This window comes from Zeus faber (genome assembly GCF_960531495.2).
Source record: "Zeus faber genome assembly, chromosome: 9".
NCBI classification, from domain to species: domain Eukaryota; kingdom Metazoa; phylum Chordata; class Actinopteri; order Zeiformes; family Zeidae; genus Zeus; species Zeus faber.
Genome location: NC_137197.1, coordinates 24,291,221 through 24,318,106, shown reverse-complemented (window position 1 = coordinate 24,318,106; position 26,886 = coordinate 24,291,221). Strand labels below are relative to the sequence as shown.

The 26,886-nt window shown below is 44.4% G+C and overlaps 1 protein-coding gene across 3 annotated transcripts in view; it reads right to left on the bottom strand.

Annotated features, from left to right (window-relative positions):
* slc8a2b (solute carrier family 8 member 2b) overlaps window positions 1-26,643 on the bottom strand; it is a gene marked incomplete at its 3' end in the record, with an annotated part of 36,619 nt that extends 9,976 nt beyond the window's left edge. Inside the window, exons 1-10 of one of the 3 annotated variants that reach the window (XM_080006392.1) lie at window positions 26,464-26,643; window positions 23,590-23,727; window positions 23,099-23,326; window positions 21,316-21,681; window positions 18,067-18,192; window positions 17,141-17,336; window positions 16,301-16,431; window positions 11,906-12,279; window positions 4,842-4,945; window positions 2,840-2,857 (exon numbers count right to left, since the gene is read on the bottom strand). In XM_080006392.1, the coding sequence (XP_079862518.1) occupies window positions 2,840-2,857; window positions 4,842-4,945; window positions 11,906-12,279; window positions 16,301-16,431; window positions 17,141-17,336; window positions 18,067-18,192; window positions 21,316-21,681; window positions 23,099-23,326; window positions 23,590-23,727; window positions 26,464-26,556 (1,774 nt within the window). In that variant the 5' untranslated portion in view covers window positions 26,557-26,643. Of the gene's footprint in view, window positions 1-2,839; window positions 2,858-4,837; window positions 4,946-11,905; window positions 12,280-16,300; window positions 16,432-17,140; window positions 17,337-18,066; window positions 18,193-21,315; window positions 21,682-23,098; window positions 23,327-23,589; window positions 23,728-26,463 lie in introns of all 3 variants that reach the window. The other 2 variants (XM_080006393.1, XM_080006391.1) reach the window with 2 other exon arrangements.
* Between the last annotated feature and the right edge of the window lie 243 nt (window positions 26,644-26,886).

Here is a 26,886-nt window from a genome sequence, read left to right as displayed (position 1 = left end):
CACACACACACACACACACACACACAAAATTAAGTACCCAGAGCCAAGTCAGGACACACACACAGAAAACAGACATGCGTATACATATGCTTACACAAATCCTTGACAGACACACACACACACACACACACACACACACACACACACACACACACACACACACACACACACACACACACACACACACACACAAACAAACTAGACACATTTTCCACCCACCACCATTTTGTTGTTCAAGCTGTTCCTAAGCTGAACTGCAAAGCTGGGTATTGAGCCTGACAATGGGAAATTCTTATTTATTTCCCCAATGGCTTGTGATTTCATTTAATCTCTCATGCTTATCCACTCGTTCCAACAACACCCTCAAATTAAGTTACATTCATGATGCCAGTGTGATCGTCCTTCTTTCCTACTTTCAGTTTAAGACAAATCGCCAAACAACTGGCAATTTGTCATTCTTCATTTCCCAGATTCTGGAACACAAGGTTTTGAGCCTCAAGCTAGTTCCAAATAACATTCTGTTCTCTTTCCTTGCAGTGCGATGCGATAGAAGTCTAGAATTGGACTTCCCTATTTGCTGTGGCATTCTTAAAGTGGCAATCTCGAAGATTTTAATTTAAATAAATGTCAGTTACAGTAAGTCATTATCGCCCAATGAGGTAACACAAAGGTGACGGGGCCTATGGCGCCGCCAAAAATAACAAAACTGAAATCTTCGAGATTGCCACTTCAAGTAGGAGGCATACTACAAAAGAAGAAACAACTTTGAAATAAATAACCAAATACATAAATTAATAATAATATACATTTGAATAATAATAAATTCAAATAAATGTATTATTATGTCAAATATATGTATCTTTTTATAACAACAATAATAAAAAATGGAAGTAAAAGTAGCGCAGATAAAATAAATAAACATAATCATATGGTAAAAGTTAATCTGAATATTAAATGCAATTCTCACATTATATTACAAATATAAAAAATATAAAATAAAATACATCTCAACTATAATCCATTTATGCTTCTCATAAAAGCTTGTTTTAAGAGGAGATAGATAAAAGCAGGCACTGGCTCGGCCAGCCTTTTTTCCAGAGCCCTGGAGCCCTGTCTGGAAAGGCTCTGTCACCCTTATATTGTTCAATATGGACTCGGGAACTAAACGGCTGTTTCTGTTGCTGTTGCTGTGTATGTACACAATATAAACCCCATGTACTTTTATTCTGTGCTTCCAAAATGCTGTGGGCCACAGAATGTTGAGGAAGCAGCATTTAAAGCTGGGTGAGCTGTATGCATGACAGCTGCTACAGTGAGGAAACGAACCAGAAAAGAGAGTTGAACTCTGCCCCCCGGCCGACCAACCACTATGCAGCCAACCATGTCACATCTGGAGCCATTGGGGACAAGGTGGCAAAGGGGTCTGCAAACCGGTAAATAGTTTCCCATGGGTGCATGCACACACCACTTCATCCACAGATTAAAACACTAAAGACTATTACTATTCTCTTTTCTATTTGGCCGTCTCTAAACACGTCTTTTTGCTCTGAAAGTTGTGTTTTGTTGAGAAGACTGGTGCAACACGGTGTTCAATGCAGGGACTGTGGTAAACAGTGTGAGGAAGAGAGCGGAGCGTTGGGCACAAATAACCATGTGTTACTATGTCATCATGTCAGCTGGAGCCTACAGCTTTCTCTTGCCATATTTCTGCTGTTAAATTTGGAGATTTCTGCTGAGCTTCAATGCATTTAACATTGAAAAATGATATACTGCTCTTTCAATAATCAATGATACTATCCTGCTCAATTCCAGGTTTAATATGAACTTCTCTCAATTTTTATTCTACAATCAGCTATTCTGCATTTTGTATTCAATTGCTAAAGCTATTTCCATATAAACACATAATAAATCATATTTTCACCATGTCCGGGTAGCTCGGCCTTCCACCCACTGTACTCACAATCTCCAAAATATCCTAAAAATGTAATTGAATATTCCGATATGACATGGCATATGCAGTGATAAAACACTATTCCACAGCATGGCCTCTTCATTAACTAGAAGCTCGTGTAGGAAAGGCCAAAGAGTGATATATGACCGCTCTGCACTGGCTGATGAGAATATTCTTTTGTTTTTTTTCCATAGGCTGTGAGGTAGTAAGCACATGTATGAGCCCTCGTTCCTGACTGTTAACCCCAGATCCAAATCTTAACACACACATCCTCTCATCTCGCCCCAGCAAGCAAACTATGAACACTGAATTGGTCTGTCGCCAAGAACCCAGCCAAGAGTGACCTTTGACCCAAGCGCCAGCGGATGGCGTAAGAAGTACAAGGGGAATCAAAAGGCAGCGCAAAGACATAATAGGAGGGTTCTGAGGTAATAGTTTAATATTAAAAACCAAAAAATAGTCTAATTATTAATTATTACTGAGAATATATAGTGCTGGACAACGCAGAAAATAAAAGAGATCTTAACATTGTTGTTAACACCTTAATTTAAACATACAGACTACACCCGGCGGGACATAAGTAAACTAATGGAAAGTCATCCATCCATCCATCCACCCGTCAGTCCGTCCACCCGTCCATCTATTCTTCCACAGGACTGCCAGCCTACCTAGCCATACATCCATCGGTCTTTTAGTCCATCCCTCCATCCATCCATCCAGCCATCCATCCACCCCCTGCTCACCTGTCCATCCATCCCTCCACCCACCCATCTATCCATCCATCTGCCCATCCATCAAGCCATCCACCGATCCATCCATCCAGCCATGGGTGGAATGTTGTTTCTTTCGACTAATATGGTTATAAGAGTAACACTGAGATGTTCTTACCTTGGTTGAGCAGTAGAGCTTTGAAAAAGGAGAGGAAGGGAGACACGAAAGGAAGGGACAGTGGGAAGAGAAAGAGGGGGGAGAGGAGGAATAAACACAGCAGTCAGTGACAGCAGTTGCTCAGCGAAACTAGGTTGCAACACTCCTGTAAAAAAAAAAGGTGTTTTGATGTTGCGTCGCCACCTGCTGCAGCATTAACTTCCATTTCAAAATAGGCGTCAGAACAAACACAGTAACGAAAACTCCCAATTAGGAGCATGTTGCGTTAATAAAACATGGTCTCTTTACAAAGTGGTTTCACGTCTGCTACAAACTCTTACCGTCTATACGCCAGCAGCTTTGTACCGTTCTACTTCACTTCCTTCTCTCCCACTCTCACCCTTTCTGTTGGTGCATCATCGTTGGAAGACTTTCATCGCCTCCTTGAGAATTAACGTTTTTTTCGAAACGAAGCGAAATTTTCTCATTTCCTCCTCTTATGGCTGCAGACGGCCATAGCGTGTTTCAGTAATCTCCCCCCAAAAAAACACTGTACTGTATCTGAAGCCGCTGCATATTAAGCCGACGAATTCAGAGAAGAGAGAAACCTCCTTTCAGCGGCTGGAAAACGGATTCTCTCATACTACTTACATACTACTACTCTACCTCCTCAGTTTCTCTGTGTTGTTACTCAATCTCTCTCACTCCCTCCTTCCATAATTTGAAATGAAAAACAATCCTTTTTGAGATGACACATGAGCGTTTACCTTATTTATGCACTGCTATTAGTATGAGTGTATGTGTGCATGTGCGTGCGTGCGTGTGTATGCGTGAATGTGCGATGGGAGAGCGAGTCTCTACTCCTAATATTGATCTGAAAGCTCAATTACTGGTTTTCTGGTATGTATCCTAGTGTGTGTGTGTGTGTGTGTGTGTGTGTGTGTGTGTGTGTGTGTGTGTGTGAGAGACTTGGGGCGGGGGGGGGGGGGTATGCCTTACCATCAGCGGGCTGCCCTGTCTAGATAACCTGCTTCCCTACTGTATTTAAACAATTTCATTAGTGTGGCATTTCGTGCAGCGCCTCAGCGTGACTCGGCCTATAAATTGCTGTTTCGGAGCAATTTCCACCCAGAAAATAGGATTTTTGAGGAGAACCGATGGCGTACATGTTGCGACTAACCCTGCCGCTCCACAGATATTGGAGCTGATAACACCGATATGTTTAGACATCGACCTCTTAAAATGTGTAATTACATGATATATGTAGGTTAATGTGGCTGTTTACAGCTTGTTTTGGGGATAATATGGAACCAGGGGCCGATGGCCAAGGATAATAGGATATGCTGTGACAGTGTATAGCAGCCTAATGACGGCTTAATAGACAGAGAAGCAGCACTGAGCATGCTGTGGACTGCGTGTTTCACCAGCAGTGTGAGATTATGTGCACAGCAAATTCTACTATTTGGCATAAACTCAATTTGATTGTGTCGGATGAAATCCACCCCAGAGTTAAAGTACTTTACTGGGAATCAAAGTCCGATGTCTAACCCCTTCACACTTTCTATCTGACTCTGGGTTTTTGGAGGCTAAAGTAGGCGACGTTTAGCTCAGGCAAGCTGACCCAAAGCGAGCTGTGATGTCTGTCCCCACCTCGACGACGACAGCATGAGAATGAATTCTGCAAAAACTAAAATATATGATGCCTTTTTGGGAATGTTAGATAAAAAAATTAAAATTAAAAATTAAAAAATCTCTGTACCGGTTCTGCTGCTGAGCCACTTCTCTACTGGAGCCCTTTACCTGCAGCGTCATGCACCGTGCACCCATACAGACCAGTAAGCATGTTATACAATATAAATATAAACAATATAAATAACATTATATAACATGTTAAAAATGTTAAGAACAACTTTATGGTGGCTATATAAATTAATCAGACTGAACTTGGGTTGACTATTTGCTACCCCAGGCAACTGTAAATGTCAATTTGTATGTGATAATTTATCAAAAGCGAAACACACACCTGAGATTCCTCTCTTGAGCCAGCGAGGTTCCTCCAGAACGATGAAGAAGCTTTCATGCTTTTCATACTCTTCATCATCGATTATTCTCACCTGGATGATCTGACTGTTAACAACGACACACACACACCCACACCCACACACCACACACACACACACACACACACACAAACACACACACACACACACACACACACATACACACAAACACACACACACACACACACACACAATAATAGGACTGTGAGATATAGAAATGCGTTTTGTATTGATCTTCACAGGAAAAAAGGTGGCATGTAAAATATCAATTATAGAATGTACAGATTAGAAATACAGAGAAAATCCCTCTCCCTCTGACACACACACCAAACACACACGCACACACACACACACACACACACACAATAATAGGACTGTGAGATATACAAATGCGTTTTGTATTGATCTTCACAGGAAAAAAGGTGGCATGTAAAATATTAATTATAGAATGTACAGCTTAGAAATACAGAGAAAATCCCTCTCTCTCCCTCTGACACACACACCAAACACACACACACACACACACACACACACACACACACACACACACACACACACAAAGCACATTATCAATAGGTAATATTGCGCCTGCAGCTTCTCCTCAGCAGGCTGCCCTTGTTATTGATGTACTGAGTCTTAACCTCTGCGAACACACACGCACGCACGCACGCGCACACACACAGTGCATAGAGCCTGAGAAAGGGGCGGTCTCCCTGCCTGTTGTTTCTGATCAAGAGCATCTGCTGTGCAAATCAGAGCAGAAGGAAGCGGGAGGCAGAAACAGGAAGTAGAATCAATAATTCAGACAGCGAAGAAGAGTCAAAGAGAGGGAGAGAGAGAGAGAGATAGAGAGAGAGAGAGAGAAGAAGACAAAGAAAAAAAGATGACGAAAGCAAAACAAGCCACCTATGAAGAAAGAAAAGGTACTTTTATTCTGAGGATTTGACAAGGAAATCAACGTTAAGATCGCAGACCAACATCAAACCCGTGTCCTGGGAAATAACAGATTTGCTGCTCTTCAGGTCCTTCGCACTCGGATGAAGCTGAGAAAGCCCATGAGCTCCGGACAGCAGTCGTTCTGAAAGTCCTCTGGGAAGACGAAGAGTTGGCACTGAATATCTTACTTTGGAAATGCCCTGTCCGGAGCCTGAATATTTATAGTATTGTTTTGTTTAACAGAACCTTGACTACAGCCTGAGATGGCAAAAGGTTCGCCGGGGAAGAATTGCTGATTCCGCGGGCTTGCACGGAAACCCAAGGTCAATCCAAAACCAAGTAATATAAAGGATTGAGTCCCTGTCGGATAAAGGCTCAGCTGGACCTTTCAACCCCTGATAAATCCAGACACCCAGCCTCTAGTCCTCACCAGAAGAAAACCCACCGTGAGGTTGGGAAAGAATATTTTTCACAAGAGATTTCAGTAACAGGGCATGAGAAACACACCCCCGGAAGGCGTTAACATGCACAATAAGTTTTGATTTGAATGCAAATAAGGCAATATTTTGAATATTGCAACTGTCGCGTAAACACAGCGTTCATAATATCCGATCTGAAGGAAGGCTGCAACATATTCCCATTGACAGGCCGAGATGATTTGAATGTGGCGTGTAGCGTACATTGGATGCAAGAACAGTTGAACCAGAGCGCGTTGCCATGGAGAACTGTGCGGAAAGGAGTGGCCGAGTGGAGAGCCGGGTTCCGTTCCCGATCATCAAATTATCCAAATGGTTTCTGTCCATGTGACGAGCCTGTGCCCTGTCTCTGTTCTGCTCGACATTGAGTGTTGTTTTGGGTCTAGGTTTTAGTTGAGACGGGAGTCTCCCAGTTTGCGTCGGTCACAAAAAGAGGGAGGAAGATGAGAGGGTGGAGAGAGAGGAACGTGTACAACTGTGATGTCGTTCATCAGTGACAGCCGGCAGCAGAAGGACTGTTTGAAGAGAGGTTCCGATGAGCGGAAAAAACGAAATAAAGGATGCGCATTTTGGTCAGTTGTGACAAACGCAGCGGGTCGTGGCGGGTGGTCGGAGAACAAAAGGAGTGTTCTACAAGGAGGGAAGGGCGGAAGAATGAGAGGGAAATCAAATTGAGAAAGCTTTGATCCAAAATGAGATGCACACTGAGACGTGACAAACATCTTTTCGACAACGACCTCAGAGCCTTTAAGACAATCCTTCTTTTGTAAAATAAAAGAAATCGGAACAAAGAAATATCGACACCATTTGAGGACTGGTCACTGGCATCAGCTTTGTGTGCGAAATATAAAATGCATTCGGGCCAACGAGCTTTCCATGTGAACCCTAAAACCCTCAAAGACAAGTTAAAGGTATTTCTACTTAATTAAACACTGAGTGTCAAATTCATAAAAGGATTGGTGCATAAAACTGGTGCAAATAACAGAAAAAGTGAGCGTCCAATTCACAAAGCACCGCAAACAGTGAAATGCACCGTGAGCTGCGCTGCCACACAAACAGCGTCTCGGTGCACCGCTTCTATTTGCACATATTTTAAATTAGGTATTATGCATGCATTTGGTGCAAAATTGGCCCCTTTCTATGCAAATGAGCCTTGTTGCACTAAAAAACGGCCAATTCGCAAACACCGGCGCTTATAGCCACACACAGAGTAAAATTATCACTGTCTGCAGAGAGCTTCTGGTAAATGCATGGACAAAAATAAAGGCAGCCGTGCCGATCCGCTCCTTGCGCGATCAGAGCATATAAACCTGTCAAGTTAAACATTGGACGCATAACGCGCAACGGGGATTTTGTGATTGAGTTTAAAAAAGTGCCCGACCCCCAACGGGGTCTCCCCATTACATGTCTGACTGCGTCTGATTGCAAAAAGACCCCGTTGGGGGTCTCCCCATGCGCAACGCCCCCCCCGTAACTGCACGGACAAAAAAAAAAGGCAGCTGTGCCGATCCGCTCCTTGCGCCATCAGAGCATATTTACCTGTCAAGTTAAACATTGGACGCATAACGTGCAACAGGGATTTTTTGATTGAGTTTAAAAGCGCCCGACCCCCAACGAGGTCTCCCCGTTATGTGTCTGACTGTGTCTGATTGCAAAAAGACCCGGTTGCGTAACGCCCCCCCCCCCCCCAAAAAATCCCAATGTTGACAGGTATGCTTATTGATCGCGCAGCAGAACGGATCGAGACATTGCTGCCTTTTTATCAGTATTTTTTTAAATCTACTTTGCCACATGGATAATTGCGATCAGATGCAAAACAAGGGCAAATTGCACTAAGCTGCAAAACTTTATGGGCGTGTTTGCGTTGGTATGTCATTAGCGTAATATCTATATAAATATTCTGAATCGGACAGGAATTGACACACAATTCATGGTGCTATTAGTTACCGCAATCTATTCTTTGTGAATTGGCCCCTGAATATGTCCACTCACTACCCCTGGGCTATAAAGACAGCAGATGCATCCTATAAAACCTACAGTATTAAACAAGCTTAAAGTCAGCTTTGGTTGTAACTGGCTGCTCTCACAGTAACATTTTACTGCCACATAGTTGGTTTCTGGGATACATTTATTGCCAAATATGTGCACGTCCAGAGTTGCTTTCAGCAAATTAACGTTGTTAGGCAAATCCTGCTTCAAACAGCTTCCACTTTGTTGGTACCGTGCCGAGGGGCATTATCATTTGTTTTGATAATCTTTTAAACTCAGCAGAATTTTTTTTTTGATGACAAAAAAGGAAAGAAAACAAATAGCCCACACACAAACAACACAAAAACACAACACAAAAAACTGTACGCCAGAGGTAACAGACAAAAATATATAAATATAATACTTGCTCGGGGGATCATTGCATCACCAGTCCTTCTTCACAGGACTTCTCCGTTCTACTGAAAAGGTTCAGGCTTCTATTCATAGTACTGGCTTCATATCATGAACAGTAAAAAACACTTTGTACACTAAATGTCTCTTATTTATATCGTCTTTTAGAAGTGTCCATGATCCATCTAAGACATTATCTCTATAAAGCCCCTGCAGGGCTGAGGCTGCATGCTCCATCATTAACAGTTCTAAAAAGTCCTTTAGCCAGTAATTCAAACAAAAACAATAACCCAATAAAAATGAACTGGGTGAACAGACAGCTCAAAAAGCAATATGAAATCGTTTTATATTTTTTCTACAATGTTTAAAGCCATAATTGGGGTACATTTTGGTATTATTTCTCAGATCTCTCAGTTTATTTTTCAGATCTGCCATTCACTGTCTATAGGTCTATGGATAAAAAATACCTTATGCAGATGCATTAAAGGTCAAAGCTCATAGTTCACAGAGTTTTTTACTTATAAGGATGGATTTGCACCACTTATCTAATTTTGTTTGATGTAGGATTTAATAATCTTTTCCAGCACTTTGGTTTTAATTTGCTTTAATTTGGAAACGATAGAGGAAGGGAAGACGTGGAGGGATGATAGCAACCAGCTCTGCCAGTGTCCCATTGAACAGGCTGGAGACAAGGACCCACAACAAAAACAAGGGAAAGGGATTCAAGTGAGTGAGAGAGATGAAGAGTGGTGGGGTGGAGTCTGACGGGGAGGAAAAGGGAGAGAAAGAGAGAGAGAGAGAAATTGGAAAGAAAGTGAGAAATTGAAGGAATGACTGTCGATGGTGGATGACTGAATGGGGAGATGGAAAGGGAAGAAGAAAAAGAAGAAGAAGAAAAATAGGTAGAGTTAAAGAACGAAGGGGGGCCGATTGTTCCCAACGTGTGAGGGATGAGCGAAGGAGGGATGGAGAGAACAGGGGGAGGAGCTGGAAGAGGAGACCCCGCGGGAGAGGAGGAACAGAGGAGCGACGAAGTAAAGGCAGACAGAGGGAGAGAGAGGGGGAGAACCAGCGAGAGAGAGAGAGAGCGAGAGAGAGAGAGAGAGAGAGAGAGAGGACAGAAACGGAAGCGGCGGCAAAAAAGCGACGGACGGACGGAGGCAGATGCGATCGATGCCTCGGACGCCTGGAGTGGCGTGGGGCTGAGAGAGTGACGGAGGGATGATGGAGGGATGAGGATGAGACGGAGGAGGCAGAACAGACACAGAGCAGGAGAGCAGTGATGAGGATGACACCCGAACCGACGGCTTGGATTCATATTTCCAGCTCGGCGAAGTGGAAGCGGACGGCAAAACCCGGTTTTGCCGTCCGCTGAGGGTGACTCCACTTTATCTGGCTCATTATGAGGGATAGAATGTCATGTCAACGCGCTTCCCAAACTTTTCTGACTCGCCGCCCACACCTGACCGACAAGTCAGAGCAGACGGGCGCGTTCTCAGAGCAAGATTATTCGACCGATCGAAGGAGCAGCACACAGTTCCATGAGATACTCCGGTTTATCACAGGGGTGATGCATTTTCAAAGTTTTGAAGAAAAATTAAATGTACAAATACCATGACATTATTTAAAAATTGTATTTAAAGAAATCATCAAAAATGTTGCCCCTGAGGCATTGGCACGAGAATTTAGGTTGGTCCCCAGCGCCCACAGCTCCTAAATAGTTAGAATGGGTACAATGCAGAGGACACCATTTCCCCAAAGGGATGAATAATGTGATTTTAAAAAAATAATACGTTTTGCCAATGATTTGGCGGCCAATTTGCAGTGGCCCCATGGATCAGCCCCAAGTTGCACTGAAATCATCATGAGGAATTTGTTCTTTTTTCGCCACTGGTGTGATATAGGTCTTTTTAAAGAATGAGCCTGTTATAGTGTAGTTGTTTCTTATGAAGAGCCACACACACACACACACACACACTGAGGCAACCCTTCATTCATCAGCAGCAATCTGTCAATCGATAAACCTGTGTGTGCATAAAAGTAGAGAAACCCATTCTACTTTGCAGCAAACACAACATCTACACAGCCTGGGAATGTAAACAGCTCTAATATAGGGCTATTCCAATCTTGTGACCACACAAAGCCCTTTACAAAACGCGCCTCACATTCATACATTGATGGTGGTGGCAACCATGCAAGGCACACACCTGTTCAATGAGAGCAGTTAGGGGTTCAGTGTTTTGCTCAAGGACACTTCAGCCCGCTGCCAGGGAGGAGCTGGGGATTGAACCCAGAATCCTCTGATTACTGGACGCTCTACCTCCTGCACCACGCCGCCCCATACTTTTTTAAATTAAGGTTTAAAACAACTTTGAAAAGAAATTCAAATAAAAGCGAAATTTAAGACGTAACAAACTTTCTTTGCAAAGCCTTTAAAATGTTATGCAAGGAAGCTGATTAGTACCTTTGCCTACTGACCTGTTACCTATTTCTGTCGTTATATGTAAGTTAATTTATTTTCCACTCAAATTTTTGTAGAAATCGTTATAATTTGTTCAAACATTCGTGGTGTATCAATATGCCTTCATGGAGGGTTAAATGTAGCTGGAAAATCTTTATTTCTTTATGAAAAATATCCTCAGCCAGTTGTATCAGCCCTCACACATACACATGCACACACTTGCACACGCACGCTGGATTGGAGATTGTTTTTTTACTTTACGTGAGACTGGGTTCCCAAATTCACACACCATTGAATCTCTGAGAAATCTGCAGGCAGTGACAGAAAAATTATACTTTGAGCGATCCAGGTATTTTATGTTGAATGAAGAACGTGGAATAAAATAGATTAGACAGAAAAGAGCGTATGAGAGGAAACCTGAGCCTCCTCATCCAGCAATAAACACAGATGTTTCATGACGTTCCCCCATCGCTAAAACAGCAGCAGTGTTACAACACGCAGAGACACTCACACCAGACACAGCACTTGCTGAGTTGAACATAAACCGCAATAACCCAGAATTCTTCTCTAGAAATATTGAAAAACAGACCCCATTTGGTGCTCAGGTTTGTTCGTTTTTGAGTGGCAATGGTTTAAGGTCCCACTGAAGGGCCCCGACCCCCATGTTGAAAGCCAACTTCAATAACAGCCATGCAAAAGGTTTAAAAGTTTTAAGTACAAAAAGGGAAACATGTCTGAAGTTTCGACGTTTCTAGGGATGCACCGCAGGACTTACGTGGTCTGGTCATTGTTGAACTCCAGCTCGCCACGAGCGTCCTCGTAGTCCTCGCCGCCCTGGGCCGTGCCAGCCTCGGTGTGGTACGGCAGGATGACGGTGCCGCGGGCGCCTGAGTTGCGCACCACCGTCACCTCCATGGTGCCCACGCTCTCGCTCACGCGCACCATGCGCTCGCTGAAGGTGAAGATACCGGCATGGTCGTCATCCAGGATGGTCACCGTGGCGACCAGCGGCTCCAGCAGGCGGCCCTTGGGCGCGGCGCCGGCCTCGTCGCTCTCGAACATGCCCTCGGCGTCGCCCACCCGCAGGTTCAGGAGGCGCACAAAGAAGTGCTCGTCCTCCTCAAAGATGTCGTCGTCGATGATGCCCACCTGGGGGGAAATGTTTGGAGCATAACAGCTTGACGTTCCTTTGACTGGAGTCTGACCTCTCAATGACAATGTAGACATGAATAAATATACCGGTAATCACTGTCCAAAAATAAGTGTAAAATCATTAATGAGTCACATCACATATTCCATGTGACAAGGACAGTATTGGGGTCACCTATATTTGGGTTCTACACTTGGCTACTGAGAACTATTCCTGTGCAGCAATAGAGGTTGTGACAGAGGGAGAAATTAGTCAAAAATGGTGGCGTGATGGATGTGGTGTGTGATGGGTTTGATTTATTTTAGACTAATATTAGACTCTGGTCATTCATCAATATCTGTATTTGCGCTCTTGTGAACTCACTTTCATGCCCCCAGTTTTTTTCTCTGAACTTCACATCCAGCCAAGAACGTCCGATAGGGCTGCGTTCTCACCCCTCCCCAAATATCAAGGACGCGGGTCGGTTGGTGACCGGACTAATTTGATTGGGCCGGGTACGGCAGCATTCATCTCGAGAACAACAGTCAGTTTGTTCTTTCCTGTATCGAACTGGGTGGACATACTGTCCACCAACACAAGTGCATTATTAAAGACTTGGCACTGATAAACAGTCTCATTTATAGTTTTTAACAGGGCCAAACATGCCTGCTGGAGTCCCTGTGTTTTGAGTTTTTGGGTGGCTGAAGAGAGACAGCCAGACACACTGTCCTCGGAAAGGCAGGCTACAGTTACATGTGCCATCTCAGTTCGCCATCATCTAGTCACGCTGGGACACAGTAGCTCTGGGCACAGCGGTCCAATGAGTCCTCAGACTGGTATTGTGACAGGTATTTCTCTGCACAGTCTGAAAGAGCAGTGACAATGCTTATGCAATTTAGGAGCTAATCCGAATGACATGGTCCTCATACGGCTGAAAGGCTTCCTAACAGCACCAGAGTCACTTCAGTGCACACACAAATTGCTTCAGACTTTCCAATTGCATCAGGCAATATGAGTTCAACATGACTAATGGGAGTGAATGGGGAAAAAATGGAAATTTGGACAAGCTTGCAAATCAATCTGCAGTGCCAATCTCTGTCATATTACACAAATATGCATGCAAGCGGGATACTATATGCAGAATTTTGAATCAATATTTGTAGAATGTATGTAGTTTGCTCCTTAAGGTGTGTCCAAATTTGCACTGTCCTTGTACAAATGCGAAAAAGTCCTCAATGAGGGAAAGGTTTTGCCGCGTATCTGACGATAAGTACAGACTGAATATGCAGTTTAGCGTGCACACAAAGTTAACAAACTCTGATCTTTAAGACTGTTTATGATACTGTAAAGGTTTCACTGGAGAGAGAGAGGGAGAAATGCTCTGCAAAAGTGGGAAAAACAACATCTGTTTCCACAATAATACTCAGTGAAACACATTGTTGCACATTTTAAACAAGTACGATTCAATACTCATTCACATCAATTGTCAGAACTTTAGACTTACTGGGCAAAAGTCCACACTATTCAGTCGTAAGGTACATAATGACCTTTTATTGGTCCAGAAGAAAGAGGATTTTCAAAAGGTGCATTTAAGAACTGTTCGATGGACCTGCTGGATGAAGTATTTATGCAAATGTTCCTTTTTTCTATCCAGTAATTGCCTATTGGAATTCAAACAGGAGTTTTAATAAAGCATCTTCAGCACTGATTGCCACGTTAGGCAATAAACATGTAATTACACCATCTCCGTTTCCATTATGCGCCGAATGAAAGGTCCACTGTGTAAATTAATTTAAAGACTGAGGCGGATTCGATTCGTTTTGTGATGATTAATACGAATGAAAAGGGCACTGTCACTGTGAGGGCCGAAAACAAGCCCCGTGATGAAGGCCACCTAGCACTTCTTGTTAGGGTTAGCAGAAAATCTGCACCGGTCTGGGTGTTTAGGCGTGGCCCTAACGGTGAAAACAGAGAGAGAGAGAGTGAGAGAGAGAGAGAGAGAAAGAGAGAGAGAGAGAGAGAGAGAGAGAGAGAAAGAGAGAGAGAGAGAGAGAGAGAGAGAGAGAGAGAGAGAGAGAGGGGAGAGTTGGTATCTCCGCCAGGGCATGATCCAGTGGGATTAGTATGGGGTTTTCTTTTTTTAATAGTCAAGGTTGACCTTTAGAATAAAGTCACTTGGCAACACGTCTATCCACTTAAGGGGAGGTCCAGCAGGGACAGGTCACAAAGTTTAAAAACAGTATAAGGGAGCTTTCACGGCTATACTGCAGGTCGCTAGATTTAGTCAGATTCAAGGGCAAGTTAGTTAGTTGGCCAGTTAGTGTTCGCACTGTCCTGTGTTAAGCGAACCAAAATTTGTAGGCAAATGACACACGGCCGTGCAGCCGTACTCATCTATTGGACAAAAGATAAGGGGAAATTCGTGGTCCGCGGTGACATCACCGTCTGCGCTTTGCTGCGGGCACTCGCTGTCGTCTCCCGTTGTAACAGCGTGAATCACAAACACTAATAAGCAATAACACACGCAGCGCCCCTCACATCCGCGCAAAACTGGAAATGAAAGGCATAGAGGTCAGGCGCACCGGCAGTCTTTCTCACAGTCTTTTTTTTTTTCCACACATCCATCGTCCAATGTCTGGAGTCTTTACCCGCTTGACTTTTAATTTAAAAAGTTTCCAGCAGCAGTTTCCAGCAGCGTGTGAAATCCGCGTCAGTTTTCAACTTAAGTAGTGGCACATACAGTTTTAACACGGAGCCTTGTAATGCCTGCGGTGGTGAGGAGGGATCATTTCGATGCGTCATCCAGAAAAAAGAAAAAACATCAATGAGGGAGAATCGCTTTCCGTCACAAAATCACATTGTTGCAGACAATTGCGATCCTAGCTTTCATCATTATGATTTTGGCGTTCAACCAAATGAGAACAGCAGAAACACAAGTGTCAACATTCGTTTTCATCCATCATTCATCCCTTTTTGGGTTTGTTGTCCATATACGGTCATATATTAAGTCATATCACGTGACCGCGGTTCTCTTGGAACCGGACCGACGCACCGTCTTTTCAAGCCGACCGCGGTTCAATTGTTTGTTCGCCGCCAGAGTTTAAATGTGTGTTCTGCATCAGCACAGACACAGAGTTAGATAAGAGATTTCCTCAAGAACACAGAGAGACACGGGGGAGTTGGAAAGTGGGGATGGCTCAGGGGAGCGGGCGGCAGAAGCTCCGTATGAAGTGCGAGGTCAGTCCATGGACTTGATGACGCACGCACCCTTTCCTCCGGCACTTTGCACCAGTTCTGTCGACAAGACTTTTAAACATTCAAGGTTTAATCCCCTACATTGACTTTCCCTCCCATCGCACACGGCTATATGGTCACACAAGATCTACACATGGCTCTGATAAAACAAAGTATTCAACATGATCGTAGAATATGATAAATCCCTCGGAGATTGTCATATCAATGTCAAAACATAAATCCTTCAATAACTTTGACAAAATCCTGACGAATAACATTTTTTGCAGGCGCGACGTTTGGCTCCCACCATCTCGACAACCAAAGGCGTGTCCCGTTTGAATCATTTATCAAACCCTCAGCCTTCACATTGGAGGTTTTTGTGACGCTACGAAAACAGAAAGCCCCGGCTGTGATCAGAACGCTGTGGCGGTTTCCGTCTCCCGAGGTGCCACCCCACGTCTAGAGATTCCACTCAACGCCCAAATGGAATGGGCACAGAGCGCCAGAGGGGAATGGAATTGAAATTCAGGATGTAGAGGAGAATTCCACACAGTCGAGAAACACCTGCATAATCTATTCTCTGGAAAGAATGTGCCACCATCCCGGCCACAGGGGGATAAAAGAGAATTGTCTCAATTTCTGTCACTGAATTTCTTGGCCCCACATTGTTAACTGTTAACCTTTAGAATGTGCTTTCCTAACCAGAGTTACCCAATATCCACAACACCTCGATTTCACATCTTTCTATATATTTGGCTTTTTGGATTTGGTTTGATTTGGTGTCAGCGTTTTGTTTGCTTTGCCAACCTTGATATCTTTCCTCGTCTCTCCGGGTTTGAACACCAGCGTTCCCTCGCTATACTCGTAGTCGGAGCCGGCGTTGGCCGAGCCGTCCTCCGTCCTGTAGTCCACGTAGAAGGTGCTCTCCCCCAGGCCCCCTGAGGAGAAGCATTCACAGAAAAACCTTTCACTGCACACCATTCGGTCATCGTTATCATTAATCAGTGGCTGTGGCTGAATGCCTTCATCCATCCAGGGAAATAATCTCTCTCAACCAATTGACATGCATACCATAAATCTTTTGGGTTTTTGTACAAACAACTTTTAAAGTTTCCCGTAGCCTTCAATAATTTAAACCTAAATGAATTAAGCTTTAATAGCTTAAACTTCCAAAAAAGAGCTGATTTTGCCAAATAACGGAATTCTCATATTCTAACCGCAGATCAGTTGAGCTTGGTAGTTGAGCTCCCTAATCTGCAGTGAAAATGTTGCTGTTTCTTTTATTCTCCCAAGAAATTAATCTCAATTTACCATATTGCCGCCTGAAAAAATATATCTTACCCTGTCAAAAATAGAGAAAATCCGGTGATTCACTGATTCATCCATTCATTATCTGACAGATTTTTTGCACTGGAGTGTTCTCTGATACTGGATACCGGTGTTGCTGCAGCCCCAATTCATTGAAGTTGAATCATTTCCCCGCAACTGCTTCTCTCATTATTGTTATCATTATCATTAATTTTGCTCAATTTCCAAAAACAAATCCAAACAACCAGAATGCGAGTGCATCTGACAGGGAAGACACGCTGGGGCAGGAATCAATAAGGAGGGAAGGAGACGTATGTATCGAGGCGTGGAGCAGCGTACCCTGGCAGACCACGGCCAGCGTGAGCACGCCGCAGTTCTCCATGCACTGGCTGTGTGCACTCTCGAAGGCAATGTGGCTGCACACCCCCAGGTCGTCGTCCTCCGGAGACTCCTCGTCCGTCACCACCGCGCGCCGGGCGTGGTCCGCCGCGTGCTTCTTCAGCACGTTACCGGCTCCGATCATCATGCGGGTGGCCTTGAAGGAGGGAGAGGGAGAGAGAGAGAGAGAGAGAGAGAGGACACAGGAAGAGTTGAACCTGTGCATGTTTTGTTTTTTTACTGTGATTTGTCCATTTTTTTTCCAGTTTTTTTGTCTATTATTATACATTTTTTGTCATGTTTGTGAAGCACTTTGCAGTTCAAGTTCTGAAAATATGTATATAAATAAAGTTGATTATTATTATTGTAGGCTGGACCTATTGTTATTGTTCAGATTTTTATTATAAATTTTCTATAAGTGTCTGTATTACGACAACCACTGGAGCCACCGACACGGTTGAGGTCTCGTTAGAACCAGGACGTCACAGACATCACATGGAATTAGTGACCCTGTGTATTGCTGCCTGCAGCTCTATTTAGGGGTCCAGCCTGTAGTGCAGGGCAGCCCGCAGGGCTAAAACTTTAGCCCTGCGGGCAGCCCCTTATTGTAGTTGGAGGAAAAAGAAATGTATTTGAACTTGGAAGCCCAAAACGATCTGGTAAAGCAACTTCGTCATAACACAAGAACACGGTTTATGTCTTGTTTGAAAAATTAATAGGAAATAACCCTTGAAATGTCATCTGAGCGCCCCTTGAAAAATTCTAATTAAGCCCCAACGTGCAGCACCTCCTTATTTTATGAACTAGAATGGTTCGATGAATATTGACATTGTTTGTGCTTGTGTGTGTGTGTGTGTGTGTGTGTGTGTGTGTCTGTGCGCACACACCTGGATGCGGTAGAAGGCCCTGCTCTTCTGCTGGTGCAGCAGGGCGTAGTAGTTGGCGAGCTCCAATAACTGGTCCAGCTCCTTGTCAGGGTACTTCTGCTTCAACTCCTTCAGGATGCGAATCACCTGCGGCGACAAAAGGAGGGGAAAAAACATTTTTCTCTTTTTAGGTTCGAAATAAACCACATGTACAGTACCCCACTCGCACAACAATGTCTCCTCATGGTGTCAGTATGAGGACACATTTCATCCACAATGCACCAGCCTCTATCGGTGAATCTTAAAATAACTGTTGGCAAGGTTTGTTTTCTTGAGGCAAAGTTTCCCCTTACTTTCCAAAAAAGGCAAAAAAAAACAAAGTATCTGTTCTGATTAATTCTTTATTCTTTTTTATGGGTGTGCGACATTCGACGTGAGGGACAGTGACAGTGTGTGTGTGTGCGATTGTGTGTGCGAGTGTGTGTGCGCGCGCACGCGCGTGTGTGTGTGTGTGTGTGTATGTGTGTGTGTGTGTGTGTGTGTGTGTATTCGTCTCTCTAATTGTCTCGATGCAAATTGGATTTAACGGAATGTGATGTGCGGGGGCGTGTTTGAAGGCCCGGGTGTTGATTCAATTTGTGTCGGACTTCCTGGAGGTGTCCCACGTCTCGTCCAATCAGACGTCTGCGAAGGGAACCAGACGACTAGACTCCCACTTCCACTAATCACATCTTCCATCCGCCACTCTCTCTCTTGTCATCATTAAATAGCAGAAGGTCTTTTTTAATAACACACCTCTTGAGTACATTTTTCATGTATGTGTATCTGTATTTACATGAGTATATTCAGTTTTGGAGACTTTCAACTTTTACTCTTCTACATTTCAAAGCAAATATCAAAATTAAAATCAGTGACTTGATCCATCAAACTGCTCATCTATGATTAATAAGTTCCATATCCTTGTAAATAAATATGCCTGGGAAGAGACCAATATGAATTTTCAGGATCTGTGAACGTCTCGTCTGCATAAAAAAGGGTATACAGTAGTAGTATTTTATGCCGCATTAAAGGCTCTGTTATACCAGGGCATCAAGTACTTTTACTTTTAATACTTGGAGTACATCTGAGAGCACATTAGAGTACTTTCACGTAAGTAGAAGTCATATGGGTGCCTTTACAATTAACTGTGAAGGGAGCTAAAATGATGAGAGCGAAGGGAATTCGACTTAACGAGATTTAACGCCATTCAGATCCGAGAGCGGTTTCACAGGCTGGCCCACAAGACGAGGCTGCAGATGGAACCAGGTGGTGAAGTCAAAGAAACCAAGCAGGAACATTTTAATAAGAGCTCGACCCGACAGAGAACCTTTCCAGAAGCTTTACATCTACTAAGGCGTTTTCCCTTTGCCTATCCTTCCAGTTGCTCCTTGAGTTTTCTGTGCAGACTGTTCTCCTACTTTCCATCGCAAACCCCTTGTGCAGGAACCTCAGGGCCTCCGGGCGCAGCCTCTCACCAAAGTGCACGTGGTAATATTACGCGAGCTCTGGGGGAGGACGGTGCTTTGCAGCACATGTGGGACGGTTACATCAGGTCTAATGCCGTGGTTGACATGAGTCTCTCTCTCCCTTTATCTCCCTCTGTCTCTCTGTCTCTCTCTCTCTCTCTCTCTCTCTCTCTGTCTGACTCTCAGCCCGCTCTGTACATCGTGTGGGAGGATTGCCATCACCTCTCCTTCCCACTGGGACCATCAGGCCTCCCTCTTCCCCTCGTCCGGCACTTTTTATTTGAACATTTCTTTCTTCTCTCCATCCTTTTGAAGTAGTGCAGCAGCAGCACGCAGAGATGTCTTCCCTTTTTCTTTCTTGCTTTCTTTATTTCTTTTCCTATGAGTATATACCCAGTGGTTCCTGTCTTCTACTTGCGCCGGTTAAACTGGGAGTGGCCAAACTATGGTCCGGGGACCACATGCAGCCCATAGAACACCGCAATGTGGCCCTTTACATTTCACTGCATATATGTATGAAAGTATGTAAATGTACTGTATGTGACGAATAAACCTCTTGAATCTTGAATCTTTGACAGATGATAAGGAAATTGAGATTTATCCAAATTGAATTCGTAAAAATATATTTCATGAGCTTTGATAAAAAAAAATAGACCACTCAATTGGAACAAAAGGGCAAAAACTGTGGTGTTTTCCTTGATTGTTTTTACCCAAATGTTTCCTTCAAAATGATGCAACGCAGCATCCCAGCATAACATTGTCTATGGGAGAAAAGTGAATGATTATTACATCTAAAACCTATATAACCAGACCCATCCATGTTAAGTTGTGCATGTGTTTATTTGTGTGGGCATCTTCAAGGAACATAAAGGGAAAGATTTCTGATGAAATGTAATCAAATAAACCCCATCATCATATTTGCAGGCGTAATTTAGGGAAGTGGAAATCCGAGCTGCCGCCTCCCCTCACAGCTGGAGCTCCACATTCTGTTCCTCACCCCCTGCTGCTCAATACATTGGGAGCTGGGCGCAGTGTGCAATCACAGGGAATTAAAATGTCTTTGTCTTTCACAAAAGAAACGTAGATTTATAATAATTGATCAATTATCAACATTGGATAACAACACGCCACACACGCATGCCTCTAAATGCGAGCGTTTACTAGCGCGGTTAAGTCATTTTTGCCAATTTTTGCAGTAATTTCTGTCTCTCGCTCTCTCAAAACCCCCCCAAAAAAGGGTGTGCTGTAAACTTTTTGCTTGGAAATGATTGTACCGCAGCAGGAAGCAAAAGGCGCAGATGAAAATGAGTAACGCTTGACTAAGAGCATGAGTTTCAATAAATGATAAGTATAAGGACCCCGGGGCGTCTCGTGGTAGGTGGCGCCATGAGGGGCCTCCTGAAGGGCCAAGTCAAGTCCACTGTGTTTTACTCTACTATACAGTCCTCATCACAGTTTCAGTCTCATCGGCATTGCAGAGACACAATCAATAGACATTTTGACGGCAGCCCATAATGCCAAACCCTCAGACGGGTGAAGAAAAATCCCAAAAAGCCAGAGGGAAAAAACTTTGCTGCTGGTTGAGGAGAAACTGTTTCTTTGTTTATATTGTATGTATTGTCTGTATTTAAATATATTTTGTACGTTTTGTTTTTGTATTCTGCATGTTTATTATGTTTGATATTTCAGTTTGTACTTTATTTGTATTTTGTTCAGCATTCTCTCTCTCTCCCTCTCTCTCCCTCTCTCTCTCTCGCTCGCTCACCTCCTTGCGGCTCTCGTCCAGCTCCTTGCTGTTCTCCATGTTCACCATCGCACTGTTGGAGTTTGGCAAGTTGGCTCCGGCTCCCGCTCCCCCGACGTTATTGGCCGTGCCGTCCTGGCCGCCCACACCACCGCAGTTCTCGGCGGGCATCACTGTGCCGGAACGCGGGAACTTCCCGTCCATGATCATCTCCACGCCGCCCTTGTTAGGCGTCAGGTCGCCCTCGGTCTCCACAACGATGCCGTGCCGCTTGTCGGCGCGGTAACGCTTTCCCATGTACTTGTAGAAGAGCAGGCGGCGGTCGGCGATCCAGGCCAGCAGCACGCACACTGGGAAGAAGAGCAGCGTCACCAGGGCCTCCCACACCTGAGGAGACGGAGGGAACCGGTTCATATCTGCATGTCGGCGCACTGAGCATGTACACACATCCGCACGCACGCACACACACACACACACACACACACACACACACACACACACACACACACACACACACACACACACACACACACACACACACACACAGCTGAATGGTCTTGGTTCAAGTGAGGATCGGCGCCGAACTCCTCTGGCGCCAGACAACTCAGAATAAAATACAGAAGGTAATTGAAAAAGACAGTAATTGTTATGATGGCAATTTACATTAGCTACTCATGCTTGCTCCTGTCTGGTACACTGCGCTCTTCGGCTTTTTGGTCCTTGATGAGTCACTCAGTAAAAACAATAATTCACTTCTGTCCAAAGATGTAAATTATCATGATTCAGTGAACTCAGTGAATGCCTGTGTCCCTGGCTGCAGTCACTATCCATCTATCTATCTATCCATCTATCTATCTATCTATCTATCTATCTATCTATCTATCTATCTATCTATCTATCTATCTATCTATCTATCTATCTATCTATCTATCTATCTATCTATCTATCTATCTATCTATCATCTATTGTTGGAGAAATTTTCTGCCCACTACAGGAAAACAAAACTGAGAGTATTAAAGATATTTATTCTGCAGAATAAAGAGAAAGATACAGTCATGCTTCAAAGCAGTGTTCTGATCCGTCCAACCCTACTACTAACGAAGAGGGCTTTATACCGTAGAGAGGTTATGTGTATTGGTCAGGTGTCATTAACAAGACTGTGCCCCTCAATCATATCCCTGGGTGTTACCCCAAAAACAGTGATTTAACAGTCCAACTCCGGTCACAGATACAATCCCACTATGCCATAAAACAAACACACAATGCTCTTTTAAGCCCTCCTGGGGTTATCTTTATCTCCACACAAGTTTAAGTGAGGATGCAATGTGATCTGGTTTTTCCAATACTACAATTGGCATTTTTTAGAACAGAAGAACAATCTCTTCATATAAACTCTGAGAGACTCATTAAAACCCAGGCAATGTGTTTTAAAAGCTACGTAACATATAAAAAGCAGTTGTCCTATATAAAACATGTAAAACATTATATAAATAGTTGATCATGTGCATTTTCTCTTACACTATCCATCCATCCATCCATCCATCCATCCCTCCATCCATCCATCCATCTATCTATCTATCTATCTATCTACCACCAGTGATCGATAGTACTGTAATGTACCAACACACACATTTCTCTGCACACAGAAACAGTCTGTCTGACAAAAACACCCAGCCTCCATTCCCTGCAAACCCACCATACCAACCACACCAACACCAACACCAACACCCTCTCTCTCTCTCTCTCTCTCTCTCTCTCTCTCTCTATCTCTCTCTCTCTCTCTCTCTCTCTCTCCCCCTCTCACCTCCACCACGCCGGGCGTGATGATGGACAGGATGAGGTAGAGCCAGATGTACGCAAAGATGCTCCAGAAGGCGGTGATGAAGAACACCCTGAGGTGCTTGATCTTGCGGGACTCTCCGTCAGGGATCACCCACACGCAGAGCCCGAGGATCACGAACATGTTGAAGGCGGCGCTGCCCACGATGGTGCCCGGGCCCAGCTCCCCGGCATGGAACCCATGGCCACACACCTGCAGGAGGAGAGGGAGTACACGCGTGTGAGTGTGTTTGTGTGGACGATTGGGTGTGATGTGGGTGTTTTTCTGTATAGTGGTGTAATGCACACGTGTGTGTTTAGTTGAGTGGTGTAATGTGTGTGTGTGTGTGTTGAAGAGTTATGTGTGTATGTGTTGTATAATGTATAAAATGTAATGTGTTTGTATCCTATGTGTAATTTCACCTTTATTATGTAATAACACTCGCATTTTGTTTGTGTGCGTGTGTGAGTGTGCACCTCTATGACAGACAGCAGGATCTCGGGAGCGCTGGAGCCCAGAGCCATGAGAGTCAGGTTGGACACTGTCTCATTCCAGATTCGAACCGTCGCCACGGAGGTCTCGCCATTGGGCATGGTGATGGTCACCTCCTTCTCCTGGGAGACACGCACCCAGTGGAGGAGAGAGGAATTTAGTCCCATTACTCCCCAGGCAATGCAACTCATTAAAAGCAAGTAAATTCAAACTGCACATGACAAGTAGAAGTTAATTATGCTACATTGAAAAACTATACAGAGTATTAGAAAACACCTGCCTCCACTAAAAGCAGGCTCAGAAAAAAGGACTTGGTCTCTATTTTAAACATTTAAGTTAAAACTCTCTAGCACTCCAGAAATATCTTTGCTATTGTGTAAAGTTGACCTGTTGTCAGATTTTGAGCATAAGCTATTTTGAAAGGTTGGGATGAAATACGACATGTTTACTTCACGTGATTGACCTGACTGTCATCACTTTAACTTGTTTCCCTGCTATTTATCTGAAGTGGCATGCACAGTAGGAATTGTTGTGCTAACAAGACACTTGCTGTGATATTATGCATTTGACAAATACAACTTTGAAATAAAAATGTAATAACAAATATAATGTGATAATGTGTGTTTTCTAGACAAAATTTCTTACAGTATTCATAGTGGACAATTAATCTTATTTGCAGTAATGTGAATAGACATCTGGAGACGGTTCCAAAGTCCTTCATCAGTGATGAACCAAAATCTGGTGAAGCCAAACCATCGACCTTGTGTTAAGAGGACCCTCCCTAAACCCGCCCTCCCCAATTCAACGTCAGGGGTCAGTGTGGAGACTCCACCTGCCATAGTGATGGATCGCGGGACACACATTTAGACTTTCCCTCACAGCGACCTTGAAACATACATGCATTTGGCGTCTCCCTCTCACTCTTGTTCCGTTCGCACTCTCCGTGGGAACCATCTGTCTGTTGACGTGACTGTTCTATCTCTCTCTCTTTCCCTCTTTAATTCCAAGTCTGGCTATCGTTCGTATTTTCCACCATTTTTTCTTCTTCTTACTCCCCAATACATTTCTTTCTCATAAACACCAACACTTAAATCATCAGGGGTAGGGACAAATTGGGATTTGGGTGGAACCAATTTTCTATTTTTTTTTATCTATCAATCTGAATGATATCAGCAGTACCGTAATTTCAAGAATAGTCATGAAACAAAGGTTCAGCAATTCAACTTTAAATAACAATGGCTTCTACTGTAAGGTACCCCCTGGCTCAATAGCGAAGGAGCAAAAATAAATGTTTCTGCAATTATTGGTAAAGGATAAAAACTCAGTGTGTGTCGACTATAAATAGAGAGTGTAGATGATAAAGCATACTTTATTATAATACATATATTTAACTCATTAAACATTTAAACGCACACACCCAAGCTCATACAAACTGGTGCCCCTCATTTATTATTCAATTGGTTCATTGCCACGAACGTTGACATGTGCACAGGCACGTTCATTTGACTTGACCCCTCCCGCCCACACACACGCAGCACGCACGCACGCACGCACGTTCGCACGCACGCACGCACGCACGCACGCACGCACGCACACACACACACACACACAGAGTACATGCCTGTGATGAAAACGATTCTATCTTGCACAGAATGTCTCGAGGAACCTGAACTTGAACTTGAACCTGTCTTGACCTCTGTCTCCCTCTCTCTCTCTCTCTCTCTCTCTCTCTCCTGGAAGCTTTCCCTTCACCTTGTGACACATCTTCCCTCTTTCTCTCTTAATCTGAGTTCTCTATCGGTCTCTCACTTTCTGTCCGTCCCGCATCCCTCCCTCCCAGCTCACTCTGGCTTTCTACAAAAAGAAAGAACCCCGGCAAAGTGTTATTTTTCAGCTCATTTAATAGCTAAATGGATAGACGGGGAAATCTGTGCAGCTCCCATCAAGGGGACCAAATTGAACCATCGCGCCGCAAAGAGGCGTTGGAATGATGATGTGAAAAGCTCCGACAACCATCCCCTCTCCCCTTTCCCACATCGGCGGTCAAAGAACCTCAATATCCTTGACAATAACATGTTTTGATGAGCCAATTACTGCCGCGTCATAGAAAGGTGAATTTGCATCAACGTGTGTATGGATCGCCTGAACGCCGCTGGATTTTCCTCGTTGTTTGCATGAGTCAGAGCAGATCTTGGTCAGAGACATTCATCTGCTAACAATTACGTCTTGATGGCTGCCAATTTTCGCCGGCTCTGGAGACCGATACAGGACAATCACAGATTGAATCAAAGGGTTTGTGGTTGATGGCGCCTCTCCTCCACAGCATTAAACATTTCGGCTCGACCCCCTTACGGCCGTGTTCATTTGGAGGCCGTTTTTGTATTCTGGACTCCTACAAAAGGTGTCTTGCGTTACCTTGGCAGATTAGGCCTCTTCTCAGGACTGTCAGGGCATGTAAAGGTCATGCTTCATTGACCTCTCCTCACCGTGCTCTTTTTTGTAGCAGCCACCACATTTATGGCATAAGAACATGCAACAGTTGATTCTGATTGCCGTACGAATCACAGAATTGACCTCAGAGTGTGTTGATGTCTGTAAACATCTTTCAACTCATTCCATCGGCCAAACACAGAACCGATATAAACCGAGTTAAGTTCCCTTTTGACTGGAGGCTTTCAGCAGACCTTTTTTTCTCGTAGTAGTAGTAGTAGTAACTGACACCCTGATATCTGTAATAATAATCTGTATCACTTCCTGTGCGGCAGGAAGGATGTATTTACCACAAAATCATCACATGGAGTTATTTCATTTAATTCATTCAGTCATTCCTCCATCTGTGCGAGTCCCATCCTCCTCACCTGCGAGGTGATGACCTCAATGGAGGCCATGAAGCGGTCTGCGACGATGGACACTCCCAGAAACATGTACATGAGGGAGACGAAGTAGACCATGGCCCGGGCCACCTGGTCCCCCAGGCCGGGCCGGTTGGGCTTCCAGACGGGGAGCAGGATCCCGGGTCGGCACACCGTTTTCTCGTCGCACTTCAGCCTGATGCTGGAGCCGCCGCCGGAGCCGCTGCCGTTCCCATTGGCGTAGGACAGCAGGGAGGGGGGCGACGAGGCGAAGGAGGAGGCGGGGGAAGCGGGGAAGACGGTCCCGTCCGAGCTGCCGTCCCGCTCCGAGACGCCGCGCCGGGACTCGGCGAGGCAGGGGTAGGGGTGGGGGAGGAGGAAGACGAGGAGGAGGAGGACGGGGGCGAAGAGAGGGGGAGCGGGGAAGGA